The sequence below is a fragment of the Ambystoma mexicanum genome, chromosome 8 (assembly GCF_040938575.1).
Source record: "Ambystoma mexicanum isolate Mex_15411 chromosome 8, UKY_AmexF1_1, whole genome shotgun sequence".
Classification (NCBI taxonomy): domain Eukaryota; kingdom Metazoa; phylum Chordata; class Amphibia; order Caudata; family Ambystomatidae; genus Ambystoma; species Ambystoma mexicanum.
This window is the reverse complement of record NC_090929.1, coordinates 16,623,448-16,648,834: the sequence shown is the minus strand read 5'-3', so window position 1 is coordinate 16,648,834 and position 25,387 is coordinate 16,623,448. Positions and strand designations below refer to the sequence as shown.

Here is a 25,387-nt window from a genome sequence, read left to right as displayed (position 1 = left end):
CTGATTCATGGAAGTGTTTTATAATGGTGCAATCCCATAGGAAAATGTTCCATGAATCAGGCCCATGGTGTTCCCCTTTTTCCACAACCCATCCAAGCACTATCCCTGCTTATTTTTGTGGGAAACTACAGCTCCCATAATTCCTCCCCACGTTACATTGGCAATAGAACTGAGCTGAAGAAGATGAGGAGTAAGGTCAGGCAGATTACCTACACTGACTTACAATGGCTCTGTCCCTGTAATAAGGTCAGGCAGAGTCAGGCACGTAATACCAATTAGAACCCTGGGCCGGGGAATACCCCTTTCTTATTGGTCAATTTGCAGGCTATAAGAAACTGTATAGCTCGCAGTTTCATAATAGCCCACAAATTTGCCCTTTGCTTTCTTCAGCTCGGAAAGATGTGCATTAACAGTGATATTTAGTGGCCAAAGTGAAAATTACATTTTCCTTCAAATACCGTCCTTTTTCATTTAATAGTTTGTTAGTAAAAAAAATAGCTTACTATAATAAGCATGACTTACATTTTTGTCATTCTATTTATCATGTTTTTTCCACAAGGAATCCACAAGGAATATTCCACGAGGAATATTTAAGTCCCCAAAAAACAATATAAAAATGTTACAAATTATATTTTTTATGAACTTTTTTTCTCTTTTGCCATGGGTTCCAATATCTTTTTGTAATGTTATTTTTCATGTTTTTTTAAAAACTTTATTCCATAGGGAATATTGAAGGCCCCCAAAAATCAATGTAATAATAAAAGAAATTATATTTTTAAATGAACTTCTCTCTCTTTGGCCATGGGTTCTAGCCTGTAACATTGCTATGGGGCCTCATACCTCATTAAAGGCCCATAACGCCCGGTACGGTCCTCGGCCGAGGTCTATAAATCCTTATGCCCGGTACGGCCCTCGGGCGAGGTCCATAAAGCTATACTATATGCACCTGCCACTTGTTAGCACGCAGGTTCAGGTGAATAAAAGGGGGCGGGCACAAGAACACTCTGAGCAAGGCTGTATATGCGAAACCAGGCAATGGAAGTCGGAAGGCCAAGGGGCTGATCTGCAGTTACTAAGATCGAGAGAGAGTCAGGTGAGAGTGCCACACTTTTGGGTAGCCGCAAGCGTTCAAAGACTGAATCTGAGTGAGCGGAAGAAGGAAACCTTCAAGGTACTTGAAAGCCGCCCGTGACCCTCCCGGGTGAACCACAGAGTTGGGAGGAGATGGGGAGGAGCAGAGGCGGCATTGGAAACAGCTTTGACTGCTGCATGTAGAACGTTTATAAAAGAAGACTTATTAACACAACCGTTGAATTATCGAAGGCAACAAAAGTTTGGTTTTGGTTAAAAGCCAAATTAACTAACTTAAAGGTTGAATGTTGCGCGTTTGCTGAGAAAACGCATAATGAAAAAGACAATCGTAAAAGGAATGGATACAAAGTAACAGAGTGGTCCTGCGGTGCGAAATTGCACATTCAAAAGTCTCTGTGAAATGTTCTGAGCTGAATGGGAACCTAAGGCAAGAAAGTAACGTAATCCCGAAAGAAAGTTGAATGAATGAAAAGCAAAGTATGTGAACTCTGAATAAGAGGGTAAAGCATATGAACTTTAAGAAGGCAAACAAAAGAAAATAAGAAACTACAAATACCAAGAGGCATTGGTGTTGTAAGAGGGGGAAGATTGTAGAATTAAAGAAAGGTCAAAGTGGTCATGCAGAGGTCTATGTAAAATCCTTGCATTTTCATAAGTCTTCCACAGTGAAAGAACACCGGACACAAAATGTGGGTAAGGGAACCCCACAAAGAGAAAACCAGGTAGAGGGAAGCCTGTGCAGAAGTGTGTGATAAAGTGGAAGGTGAAAGACAGGCTCGAGCCCAGCAGAGGGAAGCCTGTGTTGGATTATGGGAAAGTAAACATTTAAAGTGGAAATCTATAGTTGTGACAAGGTGGAAGAAGCCTAAGGAAGTGATGGAACTACCAGAAGCTTGAAGCCCAAGCCTGGACGGTTACATTTGTACCAGTAAGCCACAGTGTGCAAGACTGACAGAACTGTGCCATCCACCTATACATTTTGGGAAACTCTAGACGATGTGTTGCTGAACGTGGGAAAGGGAGTTGTTATTTAAAAGCCATTCTGACATTTCTTTGGATACACCATTTTTCTTTAGCATTTCCTTAAAGGGATAGTACGCTAAAATATGTTATTGTCTTAAAAGATGGGCAATAATCTAAAACATTATAACATCTTTTTAAAGAAAGTTCCTAAGTAAAATTTTGAGCAAATAAGGCTCACACCCAATAATATCAAGCACTAAGAGGCATCCATTTTGTGAAATGGATGAGCCTCCTGTGCTTGTGTTAATCTCTGCCCTCGCGGCACTAATGAAGCAAAAGCCACCTGCTGGTAGCTTTTATTACAGCGGCTTCTACTTCATTATTGCCGGAGAGCAGAGAATGCAGACAGGAAGGCTGCTGCCGGTAAGTGCTTATCATTTTCATTTTCTTTGAAAACCACAGCAGTTATAAATAGGGTTTCCTGTTTTAGGGGTTTATTATTTTTTAATTCAGGGGGTGTTTTTTCAGTGTTTTCACAAAGTTTCAGTATCTGTGTTTATCAGTGGTATCCCGTTTTCCCACTTCAAAAAAAAAAAAAAATCGCATATAACTGTTTTTTACAGTGTAAACACACAAACATTCTTTTATTGTTTCACAGCGCGCATAAGTAGGGTAATGCCTCTTAGAGCAAGAGGTTATGAACACTTTCCGGCTAATAAGGATTAATGTGTTAAACCAGTAATATCTAACATTTCTACAAGTCAAAATGATTGTAGTAAATTATGCAATACTTTTTCAGGGACTCTTTACCGATCCTTGCCCTTTCTTTTCTTCCCAACAAGACTTTGATTTGTGAAAACGACCTTTCCACATTGTACAGACTTCGAATTTTAGCAGATAAGGCATAGCATGATAAAAGGATTTGCCGGGGAGCATTCACTTTGGTGGAGATAAGGATTATTTTGACTGTCAAAATAAATAAACTCTGAGCAGATAATAACTGTTTATCAAGTGCTGCTCACTACAAAATGAGAAGGGAGTCTAATTAATCTACCCCCTGAGGCTTGATTGGAGGGGGTGAGCAGGCCAGAACTGTTGGCCTGTTGTGGGAATATCAGGGGATCCTGTAGCAGAATTGTTCAAAGGCAACTCCAGGTTAGGTGATTGTTTCTGTGATGTTATATGGTTATACCTTCCTGTAAATCTTATGGCTTTTTCCTATTACTGCTGAAATATGTGCTGTAAAAAGTGTTGTTTTGACTGGGGATGAGCACGACTCTCTCACTTGACTGTGTGGGAATTTTTGTCCCCATATCGAAAATCAAAAGCTGGCACCCATGAATCTACGCACAGTAAGTGAAGATATCTTAAAGTGAAATATACAAATGTAGTTCAACTGACCTTCCCCTTAGAAGGAAGTGTGCAAGACAAAAGAGCATTGGACTTTTACAAAAAATTATGAATACCAGATAAATAACTTGAGAGAGGAAATGTTCCAATAAAAATGCTGGAAAAGTATAAAAGGTGCTAACCTTTTAAACCCAGGAATATGTAGTCAAATATTCTCTGTAAAACAAAATCGCAATACAAGACAAGTGCTTGTGTTCTTGTGGGTAAGCGTCTGCACTGGGAACATGACAAACTGGCTAAAATCCTGGCAACCAAATACTTGAGCAAGCGTGCCAACCTCAAAAATACGTCCGTCCTCAAGTTACTCTGTCCACCCACATGTATCCCTTAAATGAGCCATCATTTATAAATTGCTCCCAATTTAAAAACTCTCCTTGAAGAAAGCAAGTTCTAAGCAAAAATTAAGGGGTCTGCATCTTCTGATGGGCTGCTGGGTGCAGGTGCTCTAGAGAGCCACATGACGTTGGGAGGTGACCGTGACACTGTGGCCTCACGCAAGCCTCGTATATGGAAGCCTCACACGGCTTTCCTGTTAAAGCCGACAGGCACCAGACACTTTTCAGCTCTCCTCCAAACAGATACACATGCACAGAGGTTCTCTGATCACAAACCAACACTGAAAAATCCATGTTAAACCATTTTTTGATCATACAAATACTTCTCAGTGATCAAGGGTTATTTTGAGGAATTTTAGCCAATTTTAAGACTTGTATCAGCAACCATAAAAATGGCTGCAATTTGTCTACAATTCCTCAAAATAGCTCTGACTATATACGACTACTTTTTTTTTTTACAAAGAAAACGATGTAACATTGAATGCACAGTGTTTTTAATAAGGTCAGGGGACAGGAGGGGAAGCAAACAAGCATAAATGGAGGGAGTAGGGCCCTTTACCTATTGTCTGCCAAGCCCCCTCTCCAGCCACCCCTTCAACTCCAAACTTCATCCCATCCCTGCTCATACTAAGGCAGCACTGGAAACGTGGAAACAAGTGTTTTCAGTTTAAACCTCTGGGGCACTTTTCCCTCCAGGGGTGTTTTTCCGGTGTTTATCGAATTTCACTGAAAACAGGAAAGCCTGGTTATAAATACAACCGTGTTATATTTATGATTGCCGTGGTGGTCTTTCCATGTTTCCTGTGCTCCGCCGGCTCGGGGGAGCTCGGGAAACTTAAAAAGAAAACCACAGCAATTATAAATATAACTGTGTTGTATTTATAAATGCTGGTACTTTTCCTTTGAGTCTCCCAGGCTCCCCCGGGGTGGGGGAGCCCGGGAGACAAAGCAAAAGCCGCTGCAGTTATAAATACAACACAGCAGTATTTATAATTGCTGTAGTGTTCTTTCTAAGTTTCCCAGGTTTTCTAACCATGGCAATCATAAATGCAACGCTGTATTTAGAAAAGCACTTAGCGGCAGCAGCCTTCCTGCCTGCAGTAAGTGCAGTGTCCTGGCAGAGATTATTACAAGCACAGGAGGCTCATCCATTTCACAAAATGGATGCATTCTAGTGCTTGAAATTATTGGGTCTCAGCCTTATTTGCTCACAATTTTACATAGGAACTTTCTTTAAAAAGATGTTTAATATACGTTTTTGATTATTGCCCATCTTTTAAGACAAAACATTTTTTGAGAGCACTATTCCTTTGACACGTGTCATTTGTAGAAGGAGGGCAAGGTTAGGTTTTCTTAGTATAAGCCTATGTTGACTAGACTGACTGGGACTGTTAGTTATTTAACTCCAATTCTAGACTTGGGGCCAGTTAGGAATTCTACCAACCCAACCAAATTAACCAATTAAACTTGTATCCATTGTGTATGTGTCTACTATTGATACCATGCCTTCCCTACAAATCCCAGAGGATAATCCTGCAGCAGTTTGTTTCTGGACAGGCAAATCTAGGAACAGGGACTGTTCTACCAAGGTAAGCCTAGCTATCTCTCCCTGGCTGAGGTCTGTAACCACTGTTTTAAACCTGACTGTATCCTCCCACCTACTTCCCCGGGATCTTCCTTTCAGGTGGCCTGGGAAGGGCCATTGCATTTGGATCCCGGCCCTGGAGGTGAACAAGCGATGGAGGATCACCTGAGTGGAGGGTCACAGAGGATTGGGAGGAGAATACCCAAGGGTGAGACATCGTATTCCCCCTTCCCAAGAATGCACCACTCCACTCTCCCTCAGCCTTAGTGGAGTATTTTCAGTCACACCCCATGTCCCCCTCCCAATAAGTACTGGGACAAGGAGAAGGCTGTCAGGAGCAATGAAGATTACCCATAGGAACAACTTTGGGATACAAAGTGAGGCTTACTATCTAACACCCTTGACTTGTCCGCTAATAGAGTCAGGCAAGGTCAGGCACATCCCGCATCTGTGCACACCTGAGTCCAATTGACTTGCATATGCAGTATAAAAAAGTGGTTCTGCCAGAAACAGAGCGAGCTGGGGATGCTTACTGGACCAGAGGAGCCAAGAAGCAGGGAACTGCAGGAAGAGAAGCCTGGATGATCCGGAAGAGAACGGCGTGCAGAGACGCTAGCCCGGTGTTAAAAGAGGGGCTGCAGCGTGCCTCGGGAGCCGTGTCTCCAGGGGGCCAGAGCGAGACAGCCTGTATCCTACTGGCGGTGTCCAGTGAAATGTTCGTTCCCTTGGGACGTGTGCCGGTCTGAGAGGCAGGTGGTGAGACCCTGACCTCGACCCAAAGCATCCAGGAAAGACTACTCGCCAACACTACGCTACCCGGTGAGTTTCGAACAAGCGAGAGAAAGAAACTTTGGAGCGTGCGGTTGGGTAGAGTGGACAGGGAGAAAGACAAGATTTCGTAGAGTGGCACGGACCAGAAAGCATGAGGGAAAGCATAAAAGGACAAAGTAAGAAAGAAGGAACAAGGAAAGTGGAACGACATTTAAACGCGCTAGCAGTGCTGAAATAAAGTGAAGTTCAAAGTAAATAAATCTGCAGAGATATAGAAGTAAGAAATGGGTGCGAACGACCCAAAAATGTACAAGCGTGAACAGGAAGAGTGAAATAAGGGTGCAAGAGGCACGATAAGGAAACGGAGAGGTGCAAGTGTGCACGATAGAAAGACGAAAGTGTGCAAGAGGCACAACACAGAGATACAAGAGATGCAGGAAGCACCTAAAGATAAAAAGTTAAAAGGAAAACAAGTACAAGAAATAAAGACAGGGGTGAAAGATCCAGGTTGTCAGGCTTTTGGAGGAGCAAAGGAGCAAAAAGTCTAGTGTGTCTCTGATTCTACCCGATGAAAGAATTGTATGTGAAAGAAACAAAGGTACATCCTGACAAGCTGAACTTGTGTTTGAAACTAGAGAGGCATAAGCTTGGGGAAGGGAACCCTGAGAATCCTAAGAAGAATTGTGTTATATTTCGTTTTGTGTGAAACCAGAGGGGCCTAGACTTGGGGAAGGGAACCTGGAGAGGCCCAGCAGGAACGGTGTCTTTTTGTTTGGAACAGGAATGATCAAAGCTTGGGGAAAGGGAACCCCAAAACACCCAGAGACATTGTAAACTCCATTAACTTACTTTAAGGGCCCTACATGGAAGGTTCCAAGGGCAACCCTTTTGAGTTTAACTATTTTGAACTGGCAGAACTACACCTATTGGTAAGACTACCTGAAACCAGTTCTGGTTTACATTTCCTTTTTTGAACCACTATTTTTCTTTAAGCAGACGTCCTATCACATTTTGTCAAAGTGTGAGGGCAAGCATAGGTTTAGACACAGACTTATTTTGGCTTTGGACTTTGACACAGACAGTGCTTAGAATCATCAGTTGAGGGAACAATGCCTTTAGTGTTAGGGCCAGTTAGGTGTTACACCAACCAAGGAACTTAATTAGGTGTTGAAACTGTTACCTTTGAGTCTGTGACTCACTTGATACCATACCAATCTCACACCACACGTTTGCCATTGGCTCCTTTCCATCACCCCTCAAGCATTCCCTTTTGCACCCCCTCCTAAAAAAGCTGTCTGCAGATGGTTCCTCTCTGGCTCACTACCGCCCTATATCCACTACCACCTTTTTGGGCAACCTCTTGGAGAGGTTTGTCATCTCCCAACTATTCCATCACACTGAATCTGTTGGCTGTCTCCACGACCACCAATGTGGCTTCAGAGCATCCAGAGGCATGGAAACTGCTCAACAAAACATCTGTAATGACTTGCTCTCAAACCTCGACTCAAACTGTCCTTGCATTCTCATCCCCCTCAATCTGTCCTCTGCCTTTGAAACAATCAATAACCTCACCCTTGGGCATCACGGACTGGGCACTGGACTGGTAGACCACTTTCCTCCTGAATAGCCCCTTTTAAGTACAACTGGGTCCTTTTCTCTCCTGCACCTCACTCTCTACCTGCGGCGTCCCTCAGGGCTCTATCCTTTCACCGTGGCTTTTCAACATTAATCTAGCCCCTCTTGGCCACCTGATCTCCGCCTTCTCTCATTTCCAGTGCTATGCTGACAACACAGATTTCCTTCAAGCTTACCTCCTCTTCCTCCTCTCTAATCCCAGACTGACTGACCGCTATCCAGGCATGGTGTGCCAATAACGATATCTGCCTTAATGCTAGTAAGAATGAGATCCTTCTCATTTGGACTTCTGCCCCCTCCTTTCCCCCTACTCTCTGGCTGCCCTCCTTGGGCCCTCTCCCCTCGCCCTCTTGTGAGGTTAAAAACCTGGGTGTCATCTTTGACTCCTCTCTCTCCTTCTCACCCCACATCGCTGACCTTGCCAAGGAGGCCCACTTTCAGCTTTACCTTCTCAGAGGCATTCTCCCTTCCTCACCTTCCCCCAGAAACTCAATGTGTACAGAGCTTTGGTTCTCTCCAGGCTGAATTATTGCAACAGCCTCTTACTTAACCTTCCTCTTTCCTCCCTCCACCCTCTTCAGCTAATCCAGAATAGGACTGCAAGACTTCTCCTTGGCCTCAAGCCCAGGGACCGCATCTCTCCAGCCCTAAGATCTCTCCACTGGCTCCCGTTGGTTGCAAGGATCAAATTCAAGACCCCCTGCATCATCCACAAGGCTTTCTGGGGCATGGGACCCCGCTACATCCAACTCTCTCTCCCTAAATACCTCCCTGCTAGAGCCCTTCGGTCCTCTAGCTCCAACTCGCTGCAGATCAGATGGCTTTTCAAGCAGAGCGTAGGACCTAGATCTCTTTCTTCGGCAGGAGCCTCCCTCTGGAATAGTCTCCCTGCCCTTCTACATCTTGAGTCAGATCTCCTTAAGTTCCGGAAACTTCTTACGACCTTCCTTTTTTCTTCCGCCTTCCCTCTCCCCTCTCTTGCTAGCCTCCACCTGCCGCTGGGACTGGTTGCCTGTGACCCTTATGAGTCTTGCTGGGCCGGGCCCTCGTTTCAACCAGTCTCCCCTGCAGCCCCTCCACAAGCAATTAACCTTGGGCTCTCTTCCCTGACTAGTCACCGAGTCTGATCCACACTTGTCCTTGCACTATTCACCCCTACCCCTCCCTCTGCCTGGCACTAGCCCTCTTGGGCTTCCCCTGGCACTTGCCCATCCCCTGGGGGCCCAGGCCCTCCTGCAATTTTCCCTCAACCCCTTCCCTCCCCCATCCCTTGCCCTATCCTGATCTCCCATGCCCCTGCACTTCATGTTACTGCACGTGCACAATCTGAATGTCACAAGGCCTAGTAGGACCGTTACTGGCGTTTTTCTCTTCTGTTCCCCCCTAAGCCCCCCTTTTTTCTGTCTTGTGGCACCTGGAAACCCATCCTGCTGTATAGGCGCCATACAAATATTCAATAAGTAACAACATTTAAAAATATATCCTTCGGAAACCCTTATGTGGTTCCCCATATGTACCGGTAATAATAGGTCTTGTGCTCTACTTCTGTTAGGGGAGGCTAGGAAGAGGAGTTACATTTGCCCGATTTAGCCCTCAAAAGGGTTTTGGTTTAAATAAGCAGCAAACAGGTTGGGCAGAGCAGTCATGGGGTATAATGGAGTAGTAACAGAAGAGGAGTTGGGTGCAAGAGAGCGACACAGTGAATGTAAGAGAGCAACAAAAGAGACAATACAATTTGCATTTCAACAATATACACAATGTTAGCTTCTTAATATAGCCACAGGCCACACACAGGGCTCACAAACCTGTGTTGGGAGGATACAGTCTGGAGCAGATGTTAGCGGGACATTGTTAGTCAGGCTGCTGCTGTGGAATGGTGTGGAGGCTTCATTCGTTAACTCTTCCTCACTGGGAGCAGGCAGGTCCCCCTCCATAAAGGCCTGATATAGAAGACACCACAGGGATTACGTCAACCATGTGCCAGTGATGGGGAAGGCAGAGGGAAACACAATAGACAAAGCACAGAGGAGCAGATCAACCTACGGCGAAGTAGCAAGACATGCAGCAAGGCACACAACCCCCACACAAAGCGGCAGTACAACATTCACAAGACATATAGAAGCAGCAGAAAAACACACAGTGTAACAGCACAAAACAGCTGTGCACAGTAAAACTTCACAAGACACAAATGAACAGAACAACAAGTGAAGAGAACAAGAACACTGAAAAAGAAAATGTCTGCTCCCAGCGATTCCTCCTACTTCTATGCACTGTAATAACAAGTATTACCCAATTTAATGGTACTCCATGTAGCCACACCTCAAGGAAGACCGAGTAGTCCCCGTCACAGGATTCAAACTTGTTAAGTATAGGCTGCGCCGCAGGCGAGAATTTAACCTGTGACCTACACACAGCCCTCCAGATAAGATACATATCAGGCCTTTGTACGCACAGAAATCTTGTCAATACGGCCCTTGTAATTCTTTCTTGCGTACCACTTACATGGGCTATTTATGGTAGCAGCCCCATAAATCATGGAGCTCACTGGTGACAGCCTGGCTAGCAGCAGCTTACAAATCCACTCTTCACTTTAGTAATCAATAGTTCCTTGAAAGAAGCAACTGGGATGAATTCTGTTCTGTTTAATTGTTTTAACACTCCTCTGTTAATGATTCTATCAAGATAATACTTTCTGAGTAATGCAAAAGAGAATTTGTAGTTTATTCATGTTGTTGAACTGCCTGCATTTTGTAGGTTAGTGTTATTAAAGCATCTTAAATCACGAACATGCTTTTCACTTTGCTTTAGGACACAGGTAGTATTGTGTAAAATGAAGGTTCTCTTAAACAAGGGCTGCAGTACTGCTTAATTGGCTATAAAAAGAGGCAGCACAGTTGCAGCAGCATGGGCATTTCATACTTTGTTTTCTTCATCACTGACGCACACCAATTGCACAGCTAGGCATGTGGTCTGAACTTTTAACTCCCTTTCTGACCACCCACCGCAAGCAGGTATAATGGGTACAGGTAGAAGCAGTGCTGTATATGTTTTCGGTGGCACAGATTGTACTTGTACCTCTCAACAGAACTGCTATATATTCAGGCCAAGTAGCCTAATTTATCTACGGAGCTGCTATACCATAAGCCTGTCATTGCACAATGCCAAATATTCACAGCAGGGCTGACTGCATCATGCCCACATTTCTTAGAAGGACTGTTATGTTTTGGGACAGTACCTGCATTTCTTAACAGAGCTGCTATTAAGAAAGCACAAACATGTGTTAGCATTTTCTGCAGCCAGCTAAAGTACAGAGCAAGAACAGTGTCTGAGCTCTTCCCACCAACCTCCAACAGTGTGAGAAGATGGCATTGCTGTCATATACTTCAATCCCTTCTACTCGGTCTTGCATTTTTCAAAACTTCTGCTTGTCCCATATCCGATTACGGAGTCCCACTGCCAAAAATGTAGCACATTTCAAAGCCTCATTACGAATCTCCGGACTAATGTGGGATAGTCCAAACAGGCTTAGAGCTTTTGTCAAGCCATTTATGTCAGGCAAGCCTCACATGGAACTGCCAATGACCTAACCCTATGTGCCTTTCACTGTCAACAGCCTTTTGGGAAAGGCAACTCAGTGGGTTAATAACCCTGATGCAGAGATTATTGTGTAACTTGTTAGATCAAATCCTGTTAATAGATGATTTAATGAGTCTGCATCAGAGATGTGCATATACAATCCAGGTAACATTCAATTGTAACACAGTTGACTTAACTTTCGACTTATCAAACAGCCTACTAAAGGTTCAGTGATTCAGAACACACATTCCATCCAGGATGCTCTACTTGTAATTGCTCATAACACATGACTCATCAGGATGGTTATACCTGTGATTGCTCAGAACACAACTCTTCAGGACCGATGTGCTTGTAATGGCTCAGAACACACACCTAATCAGGGCTGCTATACATGTGATGGCTCAGAACACACATCACTTCAGGGCTGCTATACCTGAAATGGCTCAGAACACACACATCATCTGGGCTGCGACACCTGTGATTGCTCAGAACACAACTCTTCAGGGCCGATGTGCTTGTGATGGCTCTGAACACACACCTCACGGGGGCTGCTATACCTGTGATGGCTCAGAACAGACATCTCATTTGGGCTGCTATACTTGAAATGGCTCAGATGAAGCACATCCCATGAGGACTGCTATATGTGTAATGGTTCAGAACACACACCTCATCAGGGCTGCTATACCTGTGATGGCTCAGAAGTAGAACACGCACATCCCATGACGACTACTATACTTGTTATGGCTCAGAACACACATCTCATATGGGCTCTTGTACTTGGAATGGCATACAGTGTTGGTAAAGCATCTGCATTCAAGTGCTGCATCTGGTCGAACAAACCTCTAACTGTATAATTCCCAGCCTCATGGCCAAAAGAAGGTTTGCACACATCTAAAAAGGAGCACCCAATGGTAAAGCTGCACTATATTTGTAAATAGAAAAGCCATTTTCAGCTTTTTAGATATTTAGTGGTGCTATGTTAAAAAACAAACAGAAAAACGGGAGAGGAAGAGCAACTCTGAACCTAAGGAACACACAAGAACAAAGGTGAGTAGGGGAGGGGGTTGGGGGGGGATGAACGGCAGAGAACATACTTGACAATCCAAAAGGAAAAAGTTACTTACCTGTAACGGTTGTTCTCCAGTATGGGTCTGGCATGGATTCACATGCTCATGAATATTCCCTGTCAGGCTGGGAATCCTCGGTAAAGAAAAAAAATCAGTTTCAATTTCGTTTCTGAACTGTCTTTCTCCTAAAAACCAATCACTGGTCTCTGGGTCATACTGCCCCCAGCCAATGCCTGCCCTCTACCTAAGCCCCTCCTCTGGCAGCCATCCTCAGATATGGTAGCATGTAAAGTGGCAGTAGGACCAAGCGAAGAGCCGCAGAGGGGTAGGAGGGTGGGTTTGCATGTGAATCCATGCCAGACCCATGCTGGAGAACAACAGTTACAGGTAAGTAACTTGTTCCTTCTCCAGCATGGGGGCTGGCATGGATTCACATGCTCATGAATACAAGAATACATAGCAGGACACACATGCACAACCACGGGAGGTGGCAATGCTCAACATTAAGCATTTCATCAACTCAACATTAAGCATATTTTACCTCCTCACCAGGCTCAACTTCAAGCGAACAGGTTACGCAGCACTGCCTGGCCGACTCTGGACTCCTCCCTGGAATCACAGTTGACGCAGTAGAATCTCGTGAAAGTGTGCGTCGACCTCCACGTAGCAGGCCTGCAGATGTCCAGCAGGGGCACACCAGATAGGAACGCTGTGGTAGCAGCGATCGCTCTGGTCAAATGGGCTCTCTGACGGCCGGGCAACGGTCGATTTGCCAACCGGTGACAATGCATGATGAGAGCCATCTGGAAATGGAAGCCTTCGAGAGGGCCTTCCCTTGTTTCACAGGTCCAAAGTTCACAAACAGCTGTGATGTCTTCCGAAAACTCTTCATGCGGTCCACGTAGAACTTCAGCACTCTAGCTACATCCAGCGAGTGCAAAGTCCTCTCGGCCGGCGACAAAGGCGACGGGAAGAAAACAGGCAATACCAAGGGCTCCTTGAGATGGAAGCCCTACGGCACCTTGGGCATGAAGGAGGGGTGCGTACTCAGCACCACCCTCGTCTCATGGAAAGTCAGGTATGGAGGCTTGGTGGAGCGGGCCTGGATCTCTCCCACTCGTGCGGAGGTGATGGCCACAAGAAACGCTGTGTTCCACGACAGGAATTTCAACGGCGCCGAATGCAGAGGCTCGAATGGTGGCCCCATGAGCCTGGTTAGCACCACGTTGAGCTCCCACGCCGGGGGCGGAGCCTTTCAACGGCGGGAAAGATAGGAACAGTCCCTTCATGAACTCCTTCACCAGGCAATGGGACCACAGGGATGAGCGCCCCGGAGTTCTGGTATAGCGGGAGATAGCCGCCAGGTGGATCTTGATAGAGGCATGGGCCAGCCCCGCCTTTGGCCAGAGACGATAAGAACGGCAGCACTTGAGGGGCCGTAATCCGCAGAGGGTTAATCTTCTGTGTCCGGCACCAGACAGAGACCCTCTTCCATTTGTGTCCATAGCACTTGAGAGTTGAGGACGCCCTGGCCTTTGCAAGCACCTCCTTGCAGTCCGCCAGGATATCGTACCCTCCAAACTCTAGTGCTGCAGGAGCCAGGCCTGCAAGTTCAGCGACCCCGGGTTGTGATGGAGGATGGCGTCTCCTTCTCTGGCGGGGAGATCTGCGTCTGTCTGCATTTTGACTGGTGGGTGGGGAGGGGGGCGCTGATATGTCCAGAAGGTCCGGGAACCAGATCTGTCTCGGCCACGTCTGTGCGACCAGGATCATCCTGCACTGGGACCGATTCAGTTGGTTGATGAGTCGTAGCAGCAACGGCAACGGCGGGAACACATACAGGAACAGGCCGTCTCAGGGGAATGAGAAGGCCTCGCCCGTGCTCCCCGGCTCGGGAAACCTGCTGGCGAATTTCCGGCACTTGGTGTTCGTCACCGTCGCAAATAGGTCGATCTGGGGATTGCCCCATCGTTCGAATAGCCGATCCTCTTGATCCTGCAGCAGTTCCCACTCGTGGCAAGAGCGCAGCTCCCTGCTGAGTGAGTCGGCAATGGTGTTCGTTATTCCTGCCAGGTGGAAGGGCACCAGAAAGATCCCCTGGGCGACGGCCCAGTGCCACAGATCCTGGACCTCCTTGGATGGGGCTGGGGATCTGGGGCCTCCATGCAACCATATGTAGAACTTCATGGTGGTGTTGTCGGTGAAGATCCGTACCACCTTGCCCTTGAGGGATGGAAGGAACGACCTGAGGGCCCAGAACGCAGCTCGGAGCCTCAGGACGTTGATGTGTAGTGACCTCTCCTCCGGGAGCCAAAGGCCTCTTGCGTGGAGATCTCCAGTGTGCGCTCCCCATCCCTCAAGGGAGGCATCGCCGTCACCGTCTCCTGATGTGCTGGGGTCTGGAAGTCCGTACCAGCCGCCAGATCCGCACGGGTGCCCCACCACCGGATCGCTTGACGGAAGGTCTCGTTGAGCGAGATCCTGTCTTCGAAACTGCCTGCCGCTTGCATTCAACAGGCGTCGAGGAACTCTTGCAGTGGACGCATCCGCAGCTTGCACAGGTGCACTAGGTAGATGCATGAGGACATCATGCAGAGAAGGGACTTGATGGACCTCACCCTGGCCACGTCCATGGCCAACAGCTGCTGCACCTTGCCCAGGATGGCCTTCGTCCTTTCCTCCGACGGAGAGGTGAATTGCGCTACTGTGTCGAGCTTGGCTCCCAGAAACAGTGCGATCTGCGACAGAAACAGATGGGATTTCGACAAGTTGATGGAGAATCCCAGATCCGTTTGCAGTTGGACGGTCTTCGCTGTGTGCCCGACTGCGAGTTCTCTCGTCTTTGCTCGGATGAGCCAATCGTCCAGGTAGGGGTAGACGTGGATCCCCTGCAGGTGCAGCCGCGCCGCCACTGGTGCTAGGCACTTGGTGAATACCCTGGGCGCCGACTTCAATCAGAAAGGAAGGGCCTTGAACTGGTAGTGCCAACCCTTGGACTACGAATCTGAGAAACCTTCAATGTCCTTTTAGAATGGGGATATGAAAGTAGGCATCCTCCAAGTCCAGCGATGATAGGAAGTCTCCTTCCTCCAGCTGCCCCAGCACGTGCTGGAGGGCGATCATCCCGAACTTCTGGGCCTTGATGTACTTGTTTAAACGATGCAGGTCCAGGATGGGTCGCCAACCGCCAGTCTTCTTTCTTACGAGGAAGTATCGTGGGTACACTCCAGAGCCCCGGAGCCACTTTGGGACAAGCTCGATGGCTCCTTTCTTCAGCATCGCCCTTAATTCCAGCAGCAGTTGAGGGACATGGTTTTCCTTCCTGGCCACGGGTGGAATGCGGGGGCACTTTTTTAGGAACTCGAGAGTGTGTCCGTGGGCCAGGGCATCCAGCACCCATCGGTGGGTGGAGATGGACTCCCACGCGCTGATTAACTTCGCCAGCTGGCCTCCCACCGGGGTGCTCAGGTGGGGGCCCGACGCTACGGCCGGTTCAGTCCCGCTTGGCGACGGCCTTGCCGATGAAGACGAGATCCTCCTGACTTGCTGCGTCCTCTGTAGGCCTCCTGCGACGAGGAGCCACCGCCAAATCCTTTGGAGGCAACTTGCTTGCCTCCGGAGTTCCGAAAGGGCGGCCGTCGTTGCTGCAAAACTCCCAAGGTCCGAGCCGTCTCCATCGGCCTTGATGGCCTGCAGTGACTCGTCCACTGTCTTGCCAAACAGGTTGTTCCGTCGAAGGGCATGTCCAAAACTCTGGTTTGCACGTCCTCGCGGAAATCGGTCGCCTTGAGCCAACCACGCCGTTGAAGACAAACACCGTTGCCCAACTGGTGGAAACCGGTGTCGGCAATGTCCATGGCCACCGTTATGACGTGGTCCGACACCACCTCGCCTTCCTGCAGGATCTCCAGGGCCTCTGCCCTCTTGTCGTCCGGGAGGAAGTTCAGCAGAGAAGCGATCTTAAACCAAAGCTCCCTGTCTAGCGGGCCACAATGCTAGGGCGTTGGCCCCTTTAATCGTCGTCGCTGCTGATGAGATGACCCCTCGTCCCATGGCGTCCAGTTTCTTCCCCTCGCCGGCAGGGAGGTTGAAGTTGAAGCCGTCGTCCCCGCCGCTTTCTTCTTGGCCGCCGCCGAGACGACCGAATCCGGGGTCGGCTGTGCTCGGTCGTCAAGTAACGGGACCGAGAGGACCGTCTTCCTCTTGGCCTCACGCCGTTGATAGAAGAAGCCTTCCTTCTTCTGTTCTTCGGGGCAGAGCTCGAAGAGCTCGGATGCCCTGGCGATCACGGCGTGGAAGGAGCCATTTTCGTCGGGCGGGGAGGCCCGAGGAGTTGGTGATGGAAGGCCCATCCCGTCGTCACCACCGTCGTCATCCGTCCCCGTCGTGGCCGTCTCTGTTCCCGTGTCATCCCTAGGATCCAAGGAGATTAAGGCTATGAGGGCCATGAAAGACTGGAAGGGCAGGGGGGGTTGAACTCTCCTCCGCTTGTTTCGAGGGCTTCCCGACGGACCAGGCTCCGCTGGATCATCCGTTGGGGTTAATGGCAACCTCGTCCTTATCTCCGTACATAAGGTCTGGATCGCCATCAAGATGGCTCCTGAGGTGTCCTGTGGCCCGGGTACCGGCTGCAACGGTTGAGGAGTGGAATCCTCCGCCTTCACGGGAACCTTTGTCCGCCTCGTTGGGATCCCAACCATGGGACCGGACCTCCTTGAACTTCTTGTTCAGGATCTTCACGATTCCAGCCAGCTCCTCTTCAGAGTCTGTATCCGTGTCGGCCACCGCCCCCCCCCTGGGGTTCTCACGGGGGTCTTATCGATGGGCTGAAAAGAGGATTCCCTCCGCGGTGACAGGGAAACTCTGGGCCCAGAGGTTGCCTCCAGTGGGGTAGCCTCCACAGGCTTCGCCAGGGCCGCCACGACTCCCTCGATAGAGGCCTTAGCCGGGTGAATTAAGGCCTTCACGACTTTAGGCGCACTTGAGGCCTTCACCTTGGGGGAAGGGTCACCTTCTTGCTCCCCTTCGGCTGTCTCCGTCGGGATCGACCGGGGCCTCTCCAGAAGCATACCTGGGTTCTCCGATTTCCTCTTCCCCGAGCCAGAGCGTTGGCTCGTGGTTAATGGCAACGGTGAAAGTGCACCCTGACTGGCAGCCGAGGAGCCAGCCGTTCGCCGCTCCCAGTGCCCGCTCGGACCTCTTCTTCTCACCTACCACTGGGCTCTTCCCTTCCAGCCAGTTGGTGAAGCAGATACACCAATCCCTCATGGTCCGCTCCGACATGTTCTTGCAAAATGCAATCCTTCTCCACGTGCGTTTTGTCTTCGTGAAGGCACTAGAGGCATCTAGAATGCTCGTCCTCCTTGAAGACATTCTGCAATCCGCATCCAGGGCAGTTCTTGAACAGCTTGGATCCGGGCGTCGAGCTTCCTTTGTCCTGGGCCATGTCCACGGGGTAGGCTTCAAAATCCTCTGGAATCCTACAAAAAGCAGTACTCGACAAAAACTTCGCCCCTCAAGGGGCGTAGAAAATTCCAAAACGGGTCCCCGTTGATCGGAAGTAGAAACGGTGGAGCTTGAGGCTCGATTGACAGAAAAGAAAAATCAGATTAAACTCTTTGGATAAAAAATAAAATAAAAATAAATTCACAAAACGCAGTACAAGCTCGAGAGCTTTAGCACGAGGACTCCCAACACTTGAACGTGCGGTAAAAATCTGAGGATGGCTACCGGAGGAGGGGCTTAGGTAGAGGGCAGTCCTGGGCTGGGGGCAGTATGACCCAGAGACCAGTGATTGGTTACTAGGAGAAAGACAGTTCAGAAACGAAACTGAAACTGATTTTTTCTTTACCGAGGATTAACAGCCAAACGACGGGGAATATTCATGAGCATGTGAATCCATGCCAGACCCCATGCTGGAGAACAGGAATTCAAGCAACAGGAAGAGAGCAATGAGCTACATGATAGGGAAACAAAGAAAGTGAGAAGGGAAACAGAGTTAATAATAGAACACACAATAGGAGTGAGGGATAGAAGCAGAGCAAAGGAGACATTTGGAGACCATAAAATAAAACGCAGATCAACAGCAGGTGGGGAGAGATGGAAATAGAAAAGCAAAACTAGAGAAGGGCATGCCAATAACAGAAAAGAGTGCAAGAAAGATAATCAAAAGGAGTAGCAATGACATGAGAGAGGAAGAGGAGTTATAACAACCGATACAGCGAGATATAGGAGGCAAAAAGCAACAATAGACTGCAGAGATACAGACAAACAGACCGCAAAATGTGGCATCACAACACTTAAGGGCAAGAGGCAGAGCGTCAGAAAGTGAGACAGGGGAAACAAAGTAGCAAAGAGAAGGTGAGCAAAAACATGGAGTAGCTGTCAAGCAGGCAGTAAAAGCATGCCTGAGAGGCAGAGAACTGATGCTGGTAGAGTGAGGGACTTGATTTATAAATCACCCGATGTAACTAACTGGCATATGTTGCAACTCTTAACAGAGTTTGTTGCCAAGTATCATGAAGCTGGGTAGTATGCATCTAGGTTCTTGTGTGGGGAAAATGTTTCCACAGGTACAATATATTATTTAGAACCACTTTGAAATACAGCTGTTTTGTCACTTATGTTTTCGAACAAAGTTTTAATTTTACACACAAATTGGATAGTTGTCGGACACTTTACTCTCTTGCAAAGGAGGAAAATCATTTTTACTCTCATATTCTAAAAATTGGGAGTAAAACATTCACTCCAAAATCCTATCTGGAGCACTGCCTTAACACCTGGGCTATAGAGGGAGCACCGAGATGCAGTGCAGCACACATTACAAGGCAAAGAGAAATTAGAAGACTAGGCCCTTCGCCAGACTAAAAACACACAAAGTGCAAAACAAAATGGCCAAGGCATAAAGGGTTTGTGATGAATCCGATGGAGTCCAAGACATAAAATAAGCAGTGTTGTGTAGCAATTTGCTATGCAATTCTGTAGGTTTTCTAATTGAATTGAGACGTGTGTAGCACAGGTAGCTATTTAACTTATCTTGTGCAATGAAAGCACAGTTTACCCTGCATTCGTCTTTTGCATTCGAGGCTACCCCTACCCTCCGATTGGTTCACTGCAAGTACAAAGTGACTAGTGTAGCAGTAATCATCTCCACTATTCAAATTGCCACAGTCCTGTGCTGGAGTGTTAGGCAAGAAACGTGCTCTCTTTTTTAAAAAATAATTGCAAACAAAAGTAAATGGGGTGACACTATTAAACACACTATATCCTGTAAGCCGTTACATAATGCAGAATTACAGCATTGCTATTGTAAAATACTGCCTGGTCTCCATGTTTTCAGTAAGGTTTAAGTGAGTATCTAAATCTCATACTGTGAACTATTTTTCATTTTCTTGAGGAACATGCATCATATTGACTAGTGACCACTTTTGAAAACATACATGAACACAGGGCCAAATGGTTTTGATGGCAAACCTAGTTATGTTACCTGCTGTGGCATCAATATGTGCAACTGGAGCTGAACCCAGGTGCTGATCCCAAACTCCTTGAGATTCCATCTTCTCACCCTGTTGCTTTATATCAGCTCTCCTGAAAGGGATATGGCCCCAAAACTACAACATTCCACCTAGTTTGCCTAGTTCTCTGCCTGCTACGCTAGCCATTCTACTCAGTCACTTACTTTCTTTCTGCTTACATAATTAATACACAAAGCTAACTAGAAGTTTGGACAAAGTAGTGATCAATAGTTCCATCTAGTCTGTACATCTACGGCAATACCATACACTGCAGGTAGCCTCCAGAGCTCGCTTTGCTATACGATATGATTGCATTATATAAGCACATGCGGGAGAGGGATGGCCAATCTGGAGGCAGGGCATGCTAGCAAAATCTGCAAGTAGCTGCCGCATATCATGCCAGGCCACTGCATCTAGCCTTCATTCACCCTGCCGTTGGAGGCGGTGCCCCAGGTCAAGTCCCCACTGGAGCACTGGAGTGCCACACCTTGACCCCTTGCCCACTCACCTGCACACCTCCTTGCTTACACTCAAGGTCTAGAAATACGCATTTCCAATCGCAGATCTATAGCTAATTTCTTTTTAAGGGGAACATGAATTGCGCAAAGCATGGTTCCCTTAAACACAAACAAAAAAGTATCGAACCCCAGATGCAAGTTCTGAGTGCTAATAGCGATAAATATCACTTTCATGGATGCACAGGGCTAGAGGGCTGCGCTTGTTTCAAAAGTGGCAATTAACGCTAAATTGAAAACAGTTATCAATGTCAGGCAAGGGCCATCTTGTCCACCTGAAGTTGACCATTATCCTGCCTGCTGCAAAACCATACTACGTACTTCGTCTCAGGCAATGACCTTCTTAACATTGTGAACTTTGGCTTTATGAAACTTCTCCTTACACAGCAAATGATGGGTCAAGCATACAATATAAAGTTAGAATCAGACCAAGTGAAATAATTAATGTTTCTTGTTTCCTGTGACACAGTTTGTTTCGAAATAAATAGAAGTAGAAAATCCAAACAAAAGAAGGTGTACCAATAAAGGGGGCTGGGGGGAGGGGGGTCCCTAGAGTAGGCTGTGGTAACTATGGTACGCGATGTAGGAAATGCATACCTCCCCAAAAAACCACCATAACAACTTTTTAAATTAAACTTCATTTCAAAACATGGCCGCCACAATGTCGTTTACAATGCAATGCCAAATAAAACAAAAATATGCCCAAAAGTAATTAGGTTACAAGATGTAGGTAACGTGTTTCCCTCAAAGAAATCATCATGGCAACCTTTCAAATTAAACTTGATTTAAAAACATGGCTGCCATGATGTATTTACAATACACTGCCAAATAAAATTATAAATATATGTCCTCAAGTATGGCCACACACACGCACTCTAGTATTACAGGTAAATCCATTGGAAAATAGACTAACCGATATCCCAAAGTATGGTCGCATGCATATGATGAAACGCGGAAGCGCATTGCATCGCAACCGCCATGACAATTTAAATATTCAAAATGGCGCCAGTGTTAAAAAAAAATGAACACGAATATTGGCGCTAGAATACTTAAATACGCGACCCTCTGCACAAGAAAAGAAGGTACAATTATGGGATAAATGAGAGAACAAGGATCAATATTTGGAGATATAGCACTTTTTTTAAATGCATTGGTATGATACTGAGTGGTGCAATGTATTTTGCAGATTGAAGGGATTATCCCAGGAACGGTAGAGTGGAGCACATGGAGAGAGAAAGAATATAATGGGGGAGTAGGAATACACTACTTTAACTCCCACTGAATATGCAACAATCTTCTGTACATTTGGCCCCTTCATTTTGGTTAAATCTGCTTTATTTCTAGCTTTTATAAGATGCTACATTAATTACAATGAAGAGAAATAAAAGTATAGAATTCATTTAAATTGGTGCTGTTTTTTTTTAATAAGTGTGTTTTTTAAACTTTGGAACATGATTTATTAAATAAAGCAACTATTTGGCTTCATATTCGGCTTCGGCTGACGACTCACCAAAGAACTCCACAAAACCAGGTACTTTGGGTTCGTAGAACCTTTAGAAAGGACTCAAGACTATATTAAGCATAATTGGACTGAACTTGTCAAATACGCTTTATTTACAGGTTGCCCAGATGGGGGGGATCCTCACACAGAACGGTCTCATGGTAGTCGGATAGACTGTTCTGCCACTGCTTGATTTAACTTGCATTCTTTCTGTGTCTATCGTTGATTCATTTTATAATCTGATTCGTATGCTATTGTGGGGCTGTTAGTCGTGGACGCATTTCAAAGGAATCGATAGTAAGAGTGGTACCACGTAGACTTGTATATATTTGCCGTTCTAGTATTGCCAGAGTACAAAGTATGTTATTGTAATTGTGTATATAACCTTGAACCTTATTTATATAAAGACTGTGTTTTCACTAACAGAGTGTGGACATTCCTTTGTGGGTGCTTGGGGACTACACTGTACATAAGAACCAGCCTGCATTACCTCCTGAGAGCTAAGCCTTGATTGCTCATCCATTGCTACCAACAATGGAGAATCTTGGCTGGGGTGCTCTGTGCCTCGACTCCGCCATATAGGGAGCAGGAGTACAGATACCCCCCCTCCAGTCTTTAATAAACCCATGAGAGTACAACATTAAGATCCCAACCTGTAGGTGGGTTGGAAATGGGGGCGGGGGGGTACAGTCTCTTTAATCCCTCCATGAAAGCCTCAACAACAGGGACTTTCCATCAGGACACCTTTTTTTGTGAAGTGGTGTACACGGACAGAGTCGCTAGGTGAACCTTGATGGAGTTAAATACTAGGCCAAAGTCTAGTAAGTGGAGTATGTAGTGAAGAATGTGTGTTGTGGTACATTCAATAGAGTTTTCATCTTTTGATCTGCACCATATTACAAGTCGTTTCTATTTGGTGAAGTAGCAGTACCTGGTGTTAGGTTTGCGTGCCTCCTTGAGGATTTCCATACACCTTTGAGGTAATTTTTAAGTGTCCAAATTCTATGACTTCCGGAGCCAGGCTGCAAAGTTCATAGACTGAGGATGTGAGTGGACTGTTGTCCCTCCATTCTGGGATAGCATGTTGTAGGGGCACTGGAGTGGGTTTGATCGGTTCACACATCGCCAATTTGAGCAGATGTGGGAACCATGGTTGTCCTGTCCACATAGGGGCCATCAGGATAAGCGTGGCTTGTTCCTGGTGTATCTTGTGCACTATCCTGCTGAGCAGTGGTGTTGGGGAGGCGGGGGGAGCGTAGGCACATTTCCCTGACCAGCTCATCCACAGGGCATTCCCCTTGGACTGTGGTTGGGGAAACCTGGATGCGAAGTTTGGGCATTGTGCGTTTAGGTTTGTGGCGAACAAGTCTGAAGGAGAATAACCCCACAGGGAGAATACATTGTCTAGAATTCCTCTGTCGAGTTGACACTCGTGTTCCTCGGGTAGAGGATTTCTGTTTAGAGAGTCTGCCAGAGCATTGATTTCCCCTGGAACGTGTTGAGAGCCTAGGAACATGTTCCACTTGAGTGCCACTTCCACATTTTTGGGGATAACCACAGACTTGGAGTGTGTGCGTCCCTGCGTGTTTATGTAGAACATGGCAGTGTGCTGTCGGTGAGGACTTGCACCATTTGGCCCGTTAGATGCAGTTGGAAAGCTTGCAGGGCTTTGAGCACCGCCAGTAGTTCTAGGAGGTTGATGTGGTTTTGGGCTGTGTGTGTCCACAGGCCATGCGCTGTGTAGTGAAGGTAATGGGCTCCCCACCCGGAGAGCGAGGTGTCTGTTAGTATTGCTTGTACTGGAGGAATGTGAAAGGGTTTTCCCTTTAACAGATTTTCCTTTGACCACCAGTGAAGTGCTTGTACTAGGGTTAGCGAAACAATCACTAGATCATCCCACTGACCGCTTGCCTGAGACCATTGTTTTGATAATCACTCTTGCCTTGGGCGCATGCGCAGTCGTGCGTGTCGAACCAGATAAATGCATGAAGCCATAATCCCGAGCAGGCGCAATACTTTGCGTACGATAATTTGGTGTCTGGCCAGATAATGAGGTATTTGCAGCAATATTGTTAGGGAGAATTCTCTCTTTAGGCTGAATTTCCTAATTTAGTGAGTCCCCCAGCAGCTTTGCTGGATTTCTGGGGTTTGTTTTTTCCTCCTGCCAAGAGTGAGACTCTTTCTCCCACTCTTGGACATGATTTACGGTGTTCCTTTGACTGCTTATGTGTTTTATGGGCTATGGGGTCCTTTACTACATAGGGTCTCATGTGTTTTTACTATGTGTGTTACACAGCACCCTCCGTGCAGTGACACAGGGGTGTCATAGTGACACCCCACCATAGACTCCGTACCCTGGGACTGACTACTGTCGCCCAGGGCATGTAAAGTCACCTTTGGCTTTACTAGTCCCAAATTATTAACAGAAACCAGTACAAACCATCATATTGTGGAGGTACTGGTCGGGGCAATTCGATTGCCCTGGGGTTTGTTATTCGAGGGGGCACGTCTCCGTCCCCCCTGATCGAGTTTTGGCTGGTGGCAGTGGAAACTACTTTTTATATTCGACCGCAAATATTTTCCTATGGGATTTTCCCATTGTTCGAGGCTACCAACTTTAATTATTTAATTATCATAGCCTCGAACATACCGCCGGTTTAATTAATATTAATTCTCCGGTTGGTATTTTTTGCCAATACTCAATTCCAAAATGGCGTTTGTGTTCTCTTCTGTGACTCCAACCCAAGTCGAGCCCTTTGTTCCACTTTTTGGCGGGCTTCTCCACAGAAGCCTCCAAAAGTGGTGCCACTCTGTCTGGGTACCACAGGGGGCGTGGGAGGGGGTTTAGGCACCCTGGAGTGAGTTACCTTGGTAACTCAAGTCGCACTCTTGTGTGATTGGCCCAAGTGGTGAGCCGGCCGGCTCACCACTTAGCATGTTTGAGTGATAGCTAGGCTGAGTGAATGGGGGTTTGCTGCATAAAAGCAGGGCTTTGGGGACTGGAACTTCAGAAGTCGCCACAAGACCTGAGAATCTGACGAGGGAGAAGCTGAGCCGACCTACCACGATGACACCACCGGTGGGGCCCTGCAGAACCGACTCACCACTTCCCCGACGACAGAGAAGATCTCCCGGCTGGAGAGGCTTCTTCCCCTGACTGGTGGGCACAACCAGTTTACCCTCTTTTCTTCGCACCCCAGACCAGTTTGTGGTCGAACTGCCCGTGCCAAGCACTCCGGCGGCCGGATAGCCACTCACCACTGAACCGCGAATCAACGGACCGCTCCTTGTACCTGAGAAACTCCACGGCTGGTCTCTTCCCTGGCAGTGCAACGGACCCCTGTCTTCCTCCACGACGAGATCTACTCTTTCCCCAGACGAAGCACCGACTTGCACCCGCTGCCAGGAACAACTGCCCCCGCT

General features: G+C 47.1%; 1 protein-coding gene across 4 annotated transcripts in view; it reads right to left on the bottom strand.

Moving 5' to 3' along the window:
• The window catches only part of GOLGA2 (golgin A2), a 918,457-nt gene that overhangs the window by 782,602 nt on the left and 110,468 nt on the right, over positions 1–25,387 (bottom strand). For 3 of the 4 annotated variants that reach the window (XM_069609145.1, XM_069609147.1, XM_069609148.1), the window contains one exon: positions 9,597–9,731. The exons of the other annotated variant lie outside the window; for it this stretch is intronic. In XM_069609145.1, coding sequence (XP_069465246.1) covers positions 9,597–9,731 — 135 coding nt within the window. The remainder of the gene's footprint in view (positions 1–9,596; positions 9,732–25,387) is intronic. 4 annotated transcript variants of the gene reach the window in all.